Raw genomic sequence first — 14,985 nt, forward strand, 5'->3', positions numbered from 1 at the left:
TTGAAGTCTAATTGGCACCTGTCCATGCCACTGAGTAGCTTTGAGAAACAGGAAGACAGAGCTGCTGACTATAAATGCTCTTAGATAGGGAAATGCTTCCAGAATTTTCATCTGCGTGGATCCAGGTGCTTCAGAGGTTCCACTCAGAGGAGTGTGAGGTGGGCCTAGGCTAACCCGGCATCCTGGGCTTTTTCCCTACAGGAAACCAGGACCCAGACCTCGAGAATGCCATGTCCATATCGGCGACTGCAGGGCCAACAGGTGTACTGGGGAAGCATGCAGATGAGACCTGATTATAAAAATAACCAACACCAAAGACGGCACTTCAGGTTCCGAGGACCATGGCCCCAGACCTCACAGTCAAGAGCCACAGAGGCCCTCCTGGGGGTGCCGTGGGCGGTTATGTTTATAACCCGGGTGGCAGCACCACAAGCCAGGGGGGGCATTGGCTGGGGGGCAGGCAGTTACCTCGGTCGGCGTTGGCGAAAGTACCTGTGGGGACTGTGGACACAACACACAGAGTGTCCTGTTAGTGTCTCAGCACCAGGCAGTCACTTGTGGGGGGGACAAGAAACAGCATAGGGCACAGACGTCCCCGTGACCAGCCCCTCCTCCATAGGGAAAGGAACCCCACCCCAAGACACGACACAGGATTTCAGAACCTTCTTTTTGAAGACATACAGTCAATGGCACCCCAAGAAAGAGGTTCCCAGGACACTTCTTCACACCAACCCTGGAGTGTGCCTCCATCCTGGCCCTCCTCGATGCCCACTGCTCTCCCATGAGGACATAATTTCCAAGAGGAAGACCATCAGTTCAGGGCACAGGGTGGCAACATCCTATGAGCCTAGCAGCCTTGGTTTTCTCCAGAAAGGAAAGACAAGGGGCCCAGAGAAAAGAGGGCCTTTCTGGGCCTCAGGGCTTGGGGTGTCCCCTCTCCATAGAATGGAAAGGGTAAGTGTCTCCCAATCTTCCCATTTCATGGAAGGGGAGATCGAGGCTCAGGGAGATAAAGCCAGGTCTCTGAGCATTTCCCTGCCGGAATCCTGCATTGATGGCAATTGCCAGGAGGCTGCCATTCCCAAGAAGCCGCCAGAGCTGTCCAGCCTGAGGCCCGTGTCTGCTCAGCTGACCCCTGACCCTCCTTCTGTGGCTTCCTGGCCCCCACCCCATCATCTGCCCACAGAAGAGCCCCCACAGACACCACCACCGAGCAAGCTCCCAGACACAGTGTGGCAGGGTCTGGAGAGGGGACAGCCCTGGGGGGCCTGAGATGGGGGAGCAGGGGGCCTATGACGCCCCCCAGGTGATGGCAGAAGCCGGCGTGGAGGCCACGGTGACCAGGGCTGGCTGACCTGGCCCCAGTTCCACCTCAGCCTCTGTGAGCTGCATGGCCCTGGGCAGGCATGTCCCCAGAGCCTGGTGCCCTCCTCTGCATCCTAGGACAATCGCTCCCACAGCATGGGGCGACAGGACGCACAGGACAGTCTGGGACAGGGTTGGGTGAGGAGGCCGGAGGGGTGAGTGGTGACCCTGACAGTTCGGACACAGCTCAGCCACGGCAGTGTGACCGGCCAGTAGACACAGGATTTCTGTCCCCCTGGGCTGTCCAGCACCTGGCAGGAGAGCCTCAGTGTGTGAACACATCTGTCCCAGGACCGCACGGCCCTCCCTTCTCACGTCCCCACACCCCCTGGCAGGAAGCACTTGTGGTGCACAGACTGTGCACCGTTGGAGGCATGTGGTGTTGGGAACCTCACGGCTCAGGCTCCGTGTGTGGCTCACCTCCTTGCATGCAAGGCTGTGCTCTGTTTGTGTGCTGACATTCAGGGGACCCGTAAGGAGCAGAACAGAGGGTGACCAGGCTCCACAGCCACGTGCACATGTGGCACTCACAGTGGCCCTGCCTCTGGCTGAGGACCCATGAGCCAGTCAGCATAGAAAGCTCAAGCTCCAACCAGGGAGGAGATGTTCCAAGGCTTCCAAGGGGTGGAACCCAGGCCTCTAGATCTCCCGCGTCTCAGAGGAAGCATGAAGGGCAATTAAGGAAACAGCCAGCATGTGGTCTTAGGGGGCGGAAAGGCCCGGATTTGTCCAGCTCTGTGGCTCACCACTTGGGGGACCCTGGCCAAGTCAGCTGACCTCTCTGACCCTCTTCCAGGGCTGTCCACTGCAGCGCAGACCAGATGCTGGATGATAAAGCCCCACGCACAGCACAGCTCAGACACATGGTAGGTGGGTGCAGATTGGGACACCACGGCCACACCCGAGTCTGAACACCACCAAAGACGGGGGAAAATCAGGAGCAGACTCCATGTAAAATGGAGAAGAGCCAAGAGGAAGAAGTCACCAGGGAAGGACACCACCCACGGGACACTAGGGAAGCGATCGCTGGTGGTCCAAACAGGTGGCCCAACCAGCTCCAGGAAGTCATGAGACAGAGGGGCAGGCCAGCTGCCGGGGGTGGCAGCCAGGCCAGGGATGTTTTGGAAGGAAGAAAAGGATCCATTTTATACAATATGTGAATCATCCCAAATTTGAGAAAACGGGGAGACTCTCAATTGGTTCTCAGCACTTTCCCCAACATCAGCACATTTCCACCCTCCATCCTGCCAGGATGAGCAGAGCCTCTTTAAGGGGGATGCGCACCGGCCACCAGAGGGGATTACGGGAGGCGGGGGTCAGAGAGGGCGGAGGCGGACCGGGCCTGCCGGGGCGCACCACCCGCCGCGGGGGCGTACCTCGTGGCAGCTCTGCCTGCCGGCCGCCGAGTGGCTGATGTACGGCGAGTAGGAGATCATGTCGGGGCGGTCGATGTTATAGATGGCCTTGCTTTTAGGAAGAGCCGCCAAGTCCCTGTAGTCGAGAATCTCATCGCCCAGCTTCGCCTGAGAGAGAGAGCAGAGGGCACAGTAGATCTACGACCCAGAGGGCGGCAGGTCTGGCGGCCGCGTGGACGGCGGGACCCCCCCAGGAGCAGGCTTGGGGAAATGCAGGGGCAAAGGCACGCGCGGGGGCTCCTCATGGTCTCACGGGCCTGGGTCCCTGGGCCCCGCCAGAGAAGACCACAGGGTCCTAAGGAAGAGTGTTCTCTGAGCCTCCACTTCTCTCCCTCCCCAAGCGGGAGGGAAGGTCATGTGGGACAGCTCCAGGGTCACAGGTAGAGCCGGTGAGCTGCCTGGCACAGAGCCAGCACACAGCGAGACTCAGTCCATGGCCTAGACACGTGTGCATGCACAGGTGAAAATGCCCACGTGTGTGTGTATATACAAATACATGGATACATCTGCATACACACATCCACAAGCACACATAACATGCATTGTGCATGCACACAAACACATACACCCATGTGTGAGTACACACAAATATATAGCACGTGAAAACACACCGACATACAAACATACATGTGCACACATGCAGGCAACATATGGGTAAGCGTGCAAACACATACGTGTTAAAATAGACATATGCAGACCCTTAAAAGTCACACACATATACATGTGTCTACATGCAAATACACATACACATTCATGCATATGCACACCTATGACATGTACGTGTATGTGTGCATTTAAGTATACATATAGTGTGTACACACATGCAAGCACCGTATATACACTTATGCACATGCACATAGAGGATGTGCCCAGGACTATGGACTTATTCATACCCACGGCCAAATACTAGGACACACTAGCACATGTACTTGCACAACTTGTATATGCCCATACCCTCTCACATACCCACACTTGCAGACATACCACATACCCTCCTACACAGACCACATGCTCACTTTCTCACTCATCTCTCACGCTAGCATACGTGCTCACACACACTCCCACACCAATCCACATTCACACCCCCTCATGCCCACACCCTCACACATACACACTTACACATAGTCACACACTGGCACACATACTCATGCCCCCAAACTCACACCCACACACTCCCATGCAATGGCACATATTTGCACACACAATCACACTCACCCAAACTACACACACACACCCATGGTCACACTCACGTTTGCATGCACATGTACACACACAGCAGTGTTGAGCACTTCAGATATGGCAGCAAAGTGCCTGACACTTGATGGGCTAGCTGGGATATGACCTCAGGTAAGGCTAGGACCATACCTGGCCCACAGCAGGTGCTCACTGGTGACATACTTGGAGCCGCTACATTTGCTCAGGTGAGAGCCACTGACCACTCGCTCCCCTGTGACCTGTCCTTCCCCTGCATCACCTCACCACTCCCAGGCTATTGCTCTGGCCCCTGCCACTCCTCCCTGGCTCTGGGGCCTGCCTGGGAGCACGTGGCTGAGACAGGTCCTAGAGCTGTGCAGGACCACACACACACACACACACACACACACACACACACACAGCTGTCACGGCAGGGACGATGATCTGTGTCGGTCACCATGCTCCTGTTGTGGGTGCCAACATTCCCATCCATCCTGGAGGGAACACACATGGTCACCTCCTCCCCACCATGTCTCCCTCTCAGGATTCATCTCAGTCTGGCCTTGTCAGCCGTGGGCAAAGTTGGCAATCAGGCTGCCCGACTAGCTCGGCTCTACCTAAACCCCAAGAGAACCTTCTGCTCAAGCCCAGTGTTCCCAGCGACCGAGCCAGGGCCAGCATGGGGCCCACACTCTCTCTGCAGTGGGACTAGCTGCCCTGTTCCAGCCCAGGTGGCTCTGGTCTAGGCCCTCACTGCTCTCATCTAGACCTGGTAAGAGCCTCCTGGCTCTCCTGCTGCACTTGCTCTGAACAAACATCGCCGACAGCACCTGCCGACACCACGAGCTCTTCCCTGGGATGACACTGGGCTAAGTCTTTCATTATTCACTCACCAAATATTCACAGTGAGCCCATGATGGTAGCACCCACAGTTACTCCACTTCCTAGACATGGAAAGCAAAGCCCAGAGAGGATAGGTAGCTCACCCAGAGTCACAGAGCCAGGGAGGTAGGTGGTGGGAAGAGACCCGGGTTGTCTGACTCCAGAGCCATGCTCCCCACCATCACTCTCTTCTCTGCCAGGCCTGTGTCTCTGGAGCTTGAGCAGCAGCACACTGCCCTCCAATGCAAATCTTCCGGCAGCCCCTCTGGGTGGATGATGCAAGCCCTTGCTGCAGCCCCCAAATGCAGTGTTGGCATTCCTGGCCTGCTCCCCCTGAGGCTCCGCATGCCAGGGTTCAGTAGCCCCTGCCCACCTCCACTAGGAAGCCTTCTCAGACCACCTGACTCCAAGGCTCTCATGAGTTGGTGAGTGCTCCTGGGGTAAACACTGCCATCTGTGATGTAGGTTGAGAGTGAACATCTGATGTCTCAGACCTCTGACTCTTCCCTGTGGAGCCCTGGGCAGGGTTCGGAAGTCCTCAGCTCAAATTCTAAGTCTGTCATTTGTAGTCAGGATGGGCCTTGATCAGAACTTTTGAACTGCTCCTCAGAGGCTCTCATGCCCATGCTTATCCTAGTGGTTTACCCTTCCGTCTATGCGGAGCTCCTTACAGCTCCCCAGCCACCTGGAGCCCAAAGACCTGGCACCTGCTGCTGTCTCAGTAATGCCCCTCCTTGACCTCTGTGCCTAGCTCACCCTCTGGTTCTTCCAGACTCCGTCCAGGTCCCCCTCTCGGAAAGACCATCCCTGTTTCCCTCCACCATCCGGCTTGGATGTTTGTCTCCTTTAAAGGTGCTGACGTTGGTTGGCACATCTGTCTCCCCTGCTCTGGGGCTGGCAGCTCCCAGGGATCCAAGACTCTATCCGATTCATCATAGAGTTCCTCGCCCTAATCTGTGCCTGGCACAGCAAGGTCCTTGGGACATGCTTGCCAAACTGAAGTAAAATCCATGGGGCATTTGTTAAATCAGCTGGATTCTCTGGGCTGTTTTACAAGACGAGAACATCACCTATGTCTTGTCTACCCGCTGGATTTTGTGAACATCAAATCAAAGCTGACACTGGAATGAGGGGCGAGGCAAGGCCTGCACTCATAGGTCCCTATGCAGATGGACCCCCTTCCCTGCCTCGGGCCCCGCTACCATCAGAGCACATGCCCGCCTGTGGCTCTCAGCCCTGCAATACACGGGTCAGCAAGGCTGGCCCTGCCCTGGGTTAGCCCCCAACAGCAGGGATCAGAGAGGTGGCCTGATGGCACCAATACTGCCCGCTCCCACCCTGGACAAGAGTTTCTGATCCTGGCTCCCCGGCATCTGTCCTGCCCCGTAGGCTCACAGATCCATCCTGTCCCATTGCCAGCCTAGGGGCGGTTGTCGTGACAACAGGCTATGCTCTCTAATTGGTGGAAGGCCACCGGGGTATGTAGGTGTTCATGAGATTTCTCTTCACTTATTCCTCTCCCATGCTCCATCTAGCATAATAAACAATAATAGTATGTGCCCATATACCACAGAATCCTCACAATAAGCTGTCATAATAATACATTATCATGTAATAATGTTGATTTTATGCTATGCCTAGTTACTGATTTACTGCCATGGTGAAGAAAGGTTACAATAAAATATCATGACCTCATTTGGGTTAAAAAAAAATTACACACAGAAAAAAGAGACCTAAGGGGCGTGCCCCAAAATACTAGCAGTGGCTACTCTGGCTGGTAGGAGAGTGAAAGCTATCCATTTCCTCTTGCGCTGACGGGCTGCCGAGCAGCTGGCATCCTTCGGGGACCTGAGCACCCTCCCGAGGCCCAGCACTGAGCAGTGTCAGGTGCACAGTAGGCCAGCAACAGATGCCAGCAGAAGACCAAAGAAAAAGCAGGGCAGAGCCCTGAGAGATGAAGGGCTGCTTCACCAGACGCACAGCTCCCTGGTGAAGGATTCCATGGGTGTGTGCCGACTGGGTGCTCACACCACCCTCATCTTGGGGGGAGAGCCGGGGTGCTCTGGCCTGTGGCCTGCCAGGCAGATGTGGACAAGTTGGGCACTGGCCATGGTGCATGGACCCCACGTGTTGGAATTGGATGTGTGTGCTCTTGGGTGGAGGCTCCCAGGTTCAAGGCTGTGTTGCAAATTTCTGCACATCTCTGAATAGCATCTAAGTGGGTGAAGCGACCCCAGGAGGAAGGAGGAAGAGTGTGGGATGCACCCTGCTGTACCCTGCACTCATTGCACCTCCATGGGTTCGGTTCAGATGCAGGAGACTGAATTAAATTAACTTGTTCAAGGACTTCTGTTTAAAACTGGCATCCAGGGCACCCGTATTCGCCGAGCAGGAAGTTTATCGAAGCTGATACCATCTGCCTTGGTCGAATGCACACCCAGTAAGCTCCACTGTGGACTGTCACAGGGCCTTTAAAGTAGCTGGGGCCACAGTGGTCAGTGTCCCTGCTCACTGCACGGTCATGACAGTACCTAGGTCCTTGACAAACACCAGTTTGTTGAAAAGGTTGCTCACACTCAGCGAGCAGTTACTACAGGCCACACAGTAACCACCTGTGAGCACTGCCCACACCGGGCGCCCCACGAAGCGCTCAACAGATATGGTCTGACTGAAGTAACAGGGATCATATTTAGGATCTTCCATGAGGTTGATGGGATCATGGGCTGAATTATGTCCTGCCAGATACGTATGTGGAAGCCCTCACCCCCAGGACCTCAGGTGTGACCGCGGTTGGAGATGGGGTCTTTGCAGAGGTGATTATGATCAAACGAGGTCACTAGGATGGACCCCGATCCAATCTGACTGGTGATCTTATAAGAAGAGATCAGAACACAGACGTGCACAGAGGGACGGCCACGAGAGGAGACTTCAGGTCAGTAGGGGGGCCTCACTGACTCCCAGCTTCCCGGACTAGGAAAGACTACATTTTTGTGGTTGAAGCCACCTGGTCTCTGAGATTTATTTGCAATGGCGGCCAAGCTACGAGCACAGATGTCACACTGATCATTGTGGTGAGCATTTCCTAAGTCCTCCTTCTAGCCCAGGGCTGCACTCAGGGCTCCCACGCAGTCCCTCAGTGGGCCCTGGACAGCAGCGACTGTGGGTCACTTTGGTACAGATGAGCTCTCAAGGCTCAAAGAGGCTAGCTCCTCACCCAAGGGGACACAGCTGGTCTGATGACTTCATACCGCCTTTCTGAGCCTCTGAGCACACATTCACAAAGCGCCACTCTGCGATTCACCCTCCGGGCTCGCAACGGTCATGCTCACCCAAGGACTAGAGTATGTGGTATTGTTACCTATCAGAATTAGGGTCAGGAATGCCTCTGCATCCAACTAGTATGAGATTCAGGGCTGAAAAGGTATCAGGAAGAGCAAATCCAACCCCCATTGTATCATAGAAAACAAACGTCCTGACCGGGCGGGAGGGGGATGGGAGAAGCCACGTGCCCCAAGTCACCTGCTCTTCCTTGCAGGAGCGGAGCCAGGCCCAGATGCCCAATCCAGGGCTTGCCCCTTCTCTCTCCTTGCACCTTGAGTCCTGGAGCTCTTCCCCCAGATGATGAAGTCTGGTACTTACAGGAAAATCCGCACAAATAAATTATGCACACATACACACACGCACACACTCATATGCATACACATACCCATGTGCACAGGCACACACCCATACACATCCCATATGCACATACACACAACCATACACACACATCCCCATACACAACCACACACACACATCCCCATATGGACACATACACACCTGTATACACACACATGCACACATACACGTACACACACCCAGTGCACAAACACACCCCCATATACACACACACCCATATACACACATATATACATCCATATGCACACACATACACCTGTACACATACACTCATATGCACACACTTATACACACATATACCCATATACACACATACACACCCATATGCACACCCCACATATACCTGTACACATATACACCCATATTCATACACATACACACCCACAGGCACACATACACCCATATGCACACACACATATACCTATGCACACATATACCCCTATGCGCGCACACACACACATACACACACATGCATACGCACATACACTCTAATAAAAATGGGATTGCGTAACATAAATTATCCTCACCATGCTTTTCATAGGAGCATGTTAGAAACACCACTCAGGGTAACAGGGGCAGATCTGCACCAGTATTGGTAGCGCCTGCCCAGTCCCATGTGCGCCCAAGGATTATTTATTCAGGCAAGCCTTAGCTTAGCTGTCCTTAGCGGGACAGGGACAGCATACTAATCTGACACCACTGTGGACCACAGTGTGAACACATCTCTGTGCCCCATTGCCCTTTAACAGGGTAGCACAAGAGTCCTCACCTAAGGCTCCGAGTCAGCCTCACGAAGTCTGCAGCAGGCTGTGCCCCACGGCAGTGGCGAGAATACTGGCCCTGCACCCCGAAGCCTGAGGACACCGCAGCCCCTGAGGGCACCCCCAGCAATGCCCCAGGCCCCGACTATCCCACCACCTACCCCCTGGCCCTCCAACTCACATAGATAACGCGGCTTGGAGACCCCGAGGTGCTGGAAGCAGGTACAGAAATGATGCTCTCTGAGGAGCTCCTGGTTTCCTGGAAAGGAGGAGACAGGAGACTGAATACAGAATATGTTGATGCCAGAACCTTCCAGATGCAATTATCACAGGTCACACTCCAATAGAAATGCCAGTAACGAGATTTTTTTTTTCTGCAGGTTGAAAGAATTCTTAAAATAAACACACAGGCTTGAATGAGCTGCTGGAAAGCTATAATCAGACAGACGCAGCAGGTGCCACCCACTACAAGCACAGCAGTGAGCTCTCTGCATGGTTGGAAACATTCTGATGACCGCTCGGCTTGCACGCACAGAAATTATCTGTTTTTTTGGAAGGACAAGAGCAAGTGATGCATTTTCAAGTGATTCTGCACACTCTGATGGCAAAGGCCATCGCTTTTACCCAGAATTTTGCTGCTCAGAGATGTTATTTTCCAGCTAGGTTATGGGGCTGGAGGGTTATTGTTCGTCCTACCAGCCCGATCCGCTGCTCTCAGAGTCTGCAGCCACCACCCCTGTGACTTGTTCCTCGAACGTCCATCCCAACCCTCCTCCCTCCCCAAGCACATCTCCTGCTTCCCCTGAGGTGCTGATTTCCTTGGCCTCTCCTCTGTCCCCAGCATCAGGGCCATCCACCCCTGGACACTCTCCCTCTCGTCCTACTCCCTGGCCTGAGTCTCTCCCCACCTGCAGGGCGTGACCTGGCAGCTGCCCGCCCCTCCTGCTCCAGCTTCAGCCCTGACTGGACCACCCACCGCCTGGCTTTCCCAGGCCTCCCCAGCCAAGAACCCGGACCTGCCTCCCCACCCTGCTGGCAGCTCCCGCTGCTGCCTCCTTTCTGGCTGCCAGCCCTCCTGGCCCACAGCCTCTGCAGTGGTGCCAGCAGCTGGAGAGGGCCATGTCAGAGGCTAAACTGTGACTCCCAAAACTCATATGTTGAAGCCTTAACCCATCATTCCCAGGAACGGGACCATGTTTGGAGAGAGGGCATTTAAGGATGTAATTAAGGTAAGATGATGTCACTAGGGTGGGTCCTGATCCAATCTGATGAGGGTCCTTATAAGATAGAGGAGATCGGGGGACACCTGGGAGGCTCAGCGGTTGAATGCCTGCCTTCAGCTCAGGGTGTGATCCTGGAGTGTCAGGATCGAGTCCCACATCGGGCTCCCTGCATGGAGCCTGCTTCTCCCTCTGCCTGTGTCTCTGCCTCTCTCTCTGTGTTGTCTCTCATGAATAAATAAATAAAATACTTTAAAAAAATGATAGAGGAGATTGGGACACAGACACGCACAGAGGACGACCACGTGAGGACACAGGAGTAGGCAGCTATAGACTCACCGAGGAAGGAGGCCTCAGAGAGAGCCACCCCTACCCGCACTTTGAGCCAGGACCCTCAGCCTCTGGGACTGGGAGAGAATAAATTTCTGCTGGTTGAGCAACCAGACTGCAGCATTTTACACAGTGGCCCCAGGACACTAACATGGGCCGGGGAGCCCTCCCCTCCCAGCTGGATGACACCCGGCTCCTCCTACACTCAGCAGGACACCACCAAGGACAGGACAACACGAGATGCAGACTGGAGGCCACCATGGCGGTGGGAGGGACAAACCTGTAAGGCATAGGGAGTGGCGCCCCGGGACACTTGGTGGCAACCCTGGGCGTGCATCTGGGGAGGAAAGAGAAGAGGAAGAGGGGGTGATGCTGGGGCTCACCTCCTTACCTGCCCACGCATCAGTGCTGGCCTGCCCCCTCCACCCAAGCTCCTGGTTATGCATGGCCAGCTTCCTCCAGGACCAGGTGTGGGGCCGCCCCTTCCCCTCAGGACCTGCTTTGTCTCCCAGGGCCCCAGCTATATCCAACCCCACCACAGAGTCTCAAGTCCTTGGCTTTCTCCAGGTAAGACACAGCATCACATGCTATTTGCAGAGAGGATCCCCAGACAGCTCACAGGTATGTTTCCCCCTGGGCCTGTGCTCCGGTGGCCCACCCTACTGGCCCCAAATGAGGTCCATATGCATTTTATACATTTGGAAAAACCCTTTGAGTCTCTGCTTCCTTCTCTATAAGATGGAAAAACCTTCCTAAACTTTCCTTTTCTGAGGATCTAACCCGAGAGATGACATGTTGGGGGCTCAGTGCTGATGAATTGTCTTCACTTTTACTTTGGCTCAACTTGGGCTCAGGAGTGCCTCCCGGCACGGGGGTGACACCACCCTGACCAGGCGCTTGGGCTGCCTCAGTGGCTGCTGGGCCTGCGTGTGCTCCAGTGCGTGCAAGGCATCCCCAGCCGGCAGCCCCTCACGCTCTATGCCCTGTCCATCCCCAGACGTGAGGGAGTGGGGTCCCCGGCTTTCTCTCACTTTCTATCTGGACTCCAATATGCCCAAAGCAGCCCCACAATTAATCAATACCCACTTGTGTTCTCGGGGCTTGTTCACACCCACAGAGACAGACAGGGCCGGGCTGCTGGCCCACAGACCCATCCCCACTCAGCCTGGCCCAGGCAGGCACAGTCCCGTAACAGCCTGGTTCTCATGGGGTCACATACAAGTCACACTGACATGGTGCGAGGGACCCGACTCCCACTCATCTCCATGTTAAAGCCACGAGCCCGAGGTCACACAGCGGGGCAGAGGCAGAGCCAGGCTGCAGCACAGAGGCTTGCTCTACCTCCCCAGGATGCCGCTAGGAATTCTGTGGTCACCCACGTTCGGCCAGCACGCCCTTGTGTTTGGGCCTCTCCGGCTGGTCCCCCCACAGTGGGTAGCTGAGACCTCTGTGTCCAGGGTGAAAGGGGGGGCACTGCCTCTTGAACCTGCAGCCATGGTGCTCGCAGCCTATGGAATCGGCCAGGCCAGCCCAGGCTGCCTCCCTCCCACCAAGTCCGCTCCCCCCGACCCTACCCCAGACCTGGCCTAACCCGCCCCCCTCACCGTGCACAGAGTGCCTCTCCAGCCACCTGGCAGGCTGGGGCCACCCCCTGCCACGACTCTCAGATCACTGGCTCCACAGGCACAGGCCTTGAGCCTGAAAAGGCCGGGCCCTGTGACTCACCTCCAACACCACCTGCCGAGGCTCGGCTCCAGTAAGACATCACCTCCCTGCATTCCACCCCTTAGGCCCCCATTCAGTTGCTCTGTCCCTCCCTGTCGCCCCTGAAGCACCCTGCACCCCGGAGCCTGCCCACCCCACTAGTTGTCAGGGGGCACCTCTAGACCACTCTTTCTCATCTCTGCATTCCACCAGCTAGCCAAGATACTCAGTAGGCGCTCAGCGGCTGGCTGTGTGTTGAATGATCACATGACCCAATGACCAAAGATGCACCAGGGATGGGCAATCAGGGCCACAGCCTTCTGGAAGGTTTTCCTTGGGCACCCTCAGCAGACACCCAGGAGCCATCGTGTCCCAAGGGGTGGCCATGCACCAGGGGTATCCAGTCAGGGAAGACAGAGGGGCCTCCCACTCCTAGCCCATCTTCACAGGGAATCCCAGTGCTGGCTTCTCTTGCTGGAGAACAACTCAGAGGCACGGACTGAGCTGGTCCCAGAGCCACAAGGAGGAGCACTTGTTAAATGACTGGTTACTGGTCAGTTAATGGTGAGTTAGCTCTTGTCTGGGTTACCAGGTAGCAGTAGAGCCAGGTCCTCCTGAGGTGGGGGGGCTACTTTCAGAGAGAGTTAGCAATGCCTGCACCCCCTCTGCTGCATTTCTCAGGGGCCTGCCCGGCCGAGCTGACCTGCAGCTGACCAGAGCTGGCTGCTTCATGCTCCTGAACTGGCTTGCATGAAATGAACAACACAGAAGAGTACAGCTCCGTCTTCCTGTTGCCCAGGCTGGGAGCAGCCAGCCTGGCTGGGAGAATGATCTCCAAGGGGACCCGTGTGCCCAGGGAACACCATCTGTGCCTGCTCCGTCCACTCACTGCCGGCCCCGCCCCGGGTCTATTCTCACTTCTCAGGCGAGACAGAGGAGGCTCTGAGGAGCCAGAGTGAGGGAGGGTGAAATGCAGGACAAGCAGGGCATGACTGGGGCCTGGATCCTGTCCCAGGACACAGAGGGCAGGCCCTGCGCCAGCTCTGGGGCACAGCACCAAGGGGGCAGCTGTTCTCAGGGGACCAGACGTTTCCAAGGCGTCTGCAGAGACACAGCCCAGGAAGCCAGCCCTGGCTAGGCAATGACCCTTTTCTTATTCCCTGTCCAGCATTCAGAGGGGCCTCTCTTCCTCTGGGCCAGTGGCTGCGGTCACCACAGGTTGACTCCCTGTGGGCCCCAAAGCCAGTTCCACAGCCAGGTCCAGAATCCAGGAGCAGGTCTGACCATCCCCACCTGTCCTGGAATGGGCTAGCCATGGGCGTGGGCCCCCATCCTAACCCAGTCACTCTCAGGAGATGGGCCTGGAGGCTTCTCAGACATGGGCTCCCTCCATTAGGTCCCTCGGGCAGGCCTTTGGGTTGGGATTCGGGCAGGAGTCCCACAGACAAAGGTCAGGACCCTGTGTGACGTTAGGGTCAAGGATGTTGCCTGGCTCATCTCTGAGGCCCAGGGTGGCCCAGGGCAGCTTATAGAGGGAACTGTGGGCTGTATTAGCCATCTGACACAATGGTGCATAGTCGTGATGTGCCCACCACTTACTGTGACCCTGGTCCTGGACGTGACAAACTAGGCATGGTGCATCATCTGTGAGCAAGCCCATGCCTGTGAACATAGTGCCATGCAGTGGTCACCCACAGTGACCAAAGGGACCCTGCAGATGTGACTAAGGAGCCAGAGTTTGGAGGTCACCCCGGATGACATGGGTGGGCTCCCCGGGATCTCAGGTCCTTGTGAGGAAGGCAGAGGGGTCAGGGCACATGTGCTGACAGACAGAGGGGGGTCTGAGTGATGCAGGGCCTATAGACATGGGAATGGAGGAGGAGGGGGCTCTCCCTGGAGCCTCCAGAGCGAGCATAGCCCACCGACCCATCCTCAACTTCCGGCCTCCACAAGTCAGGGAGCCCATTTATGGTTCTTTAAGCCACTACATTCGTGGTCATTCACAACAGCAGCCACCAGAACAGCTATAGTCACCAGCTTCCTCCCGTGGTCCCCACAGCTCTGTGTCCCTGGAGCTGGGAGACGGCTGTCATGTGGATCTGTCCCCTTCCTCACCTTCACACAGCCTCCTGTGTGGGGCCTTGGGATGGGTGCCATCCTGCACATGCTCAATGTGAGGGCCCCCTGGCAGTGGGGACCAAAGGCCAGGCAAAGGGGCAGCAGCTGTGGTCCCACAGACTGAGGAGCAGGGGGGCAGGGAGAAGGCTGGGCAGGCGCTCTTGGCCCCATCCCAATGTTCTTTAATTTGGGCTACAGTTCTGGGAATTCAGCCAAAATGATGACAGGTGCCATCTGTGCACATGGGGAGCAGTGGGCCTGGCCACCCAATCCCCCTGGGGTCCCTTCCCAGGCTCTGGGCCTTCCTGGGTCTCCGTC

General features: G+C 56.0%; 1 protein-coding gene across 35 annotated transcripts in view; it reads right to left on the minus strand.

Moving 5' to 3' along the window:
• Window positions 1-14,985, minus strand: part of ABLIM2 (actin binding LIM protein family member 2) — a 142,469-nt gene that overhangs the window by 47,827 nt on the left and 79,657 nt on the right. For 19 of the 35 annotated variants that reach the window (XR_013366367.1, XR_013366441.1, XR_013366436.1 and 16 more), the window contains exons 9-12: window positions 11,126-11,182; window positions 9,477-9,554; window positions 2,742-2,888; window positions 469-501 (exon numbers count right to left, since the gene is read on the minus strand). Coding sequence is in view for 4 of the 35 variants with exons in the window: in XM_077875246.1 (XP_077731372.1) it covers window positions 469-501; window positions 2,742-2,888; window positions 9,477-9,554; window positions 11,126-11,182 (315 nt within the window). In the remaining 31 variants the exon portion in view is untranslated. The remainder of the gene's footprint in view (window positions 1-468; window positions 502-2,741; window positions 2,889-9,476; window positions 9,555-11,125; window positions 11,183-14,985) is intronic. The other 16 variants (XR_013366426.1, XR_013366400.1, XR_013366442.1 and 13 more) reach the window with 3 other exon arrangements.

Source organism: Canis aureus, chromosome 2 (assembly GCF_053574225.1).
Source record: "Canis aureus isolate CA01 chromosome 2, VMU_Caureus_v.1.0, whole genome shotgun sequence".
In the NCBI taxonomy this organism is placed as follows: domain Eukaryota; kingdom Metazoa; phylum Chordata; class Mammalia; order Carnivora; family Canidae; genus Canis; species Canis aureus.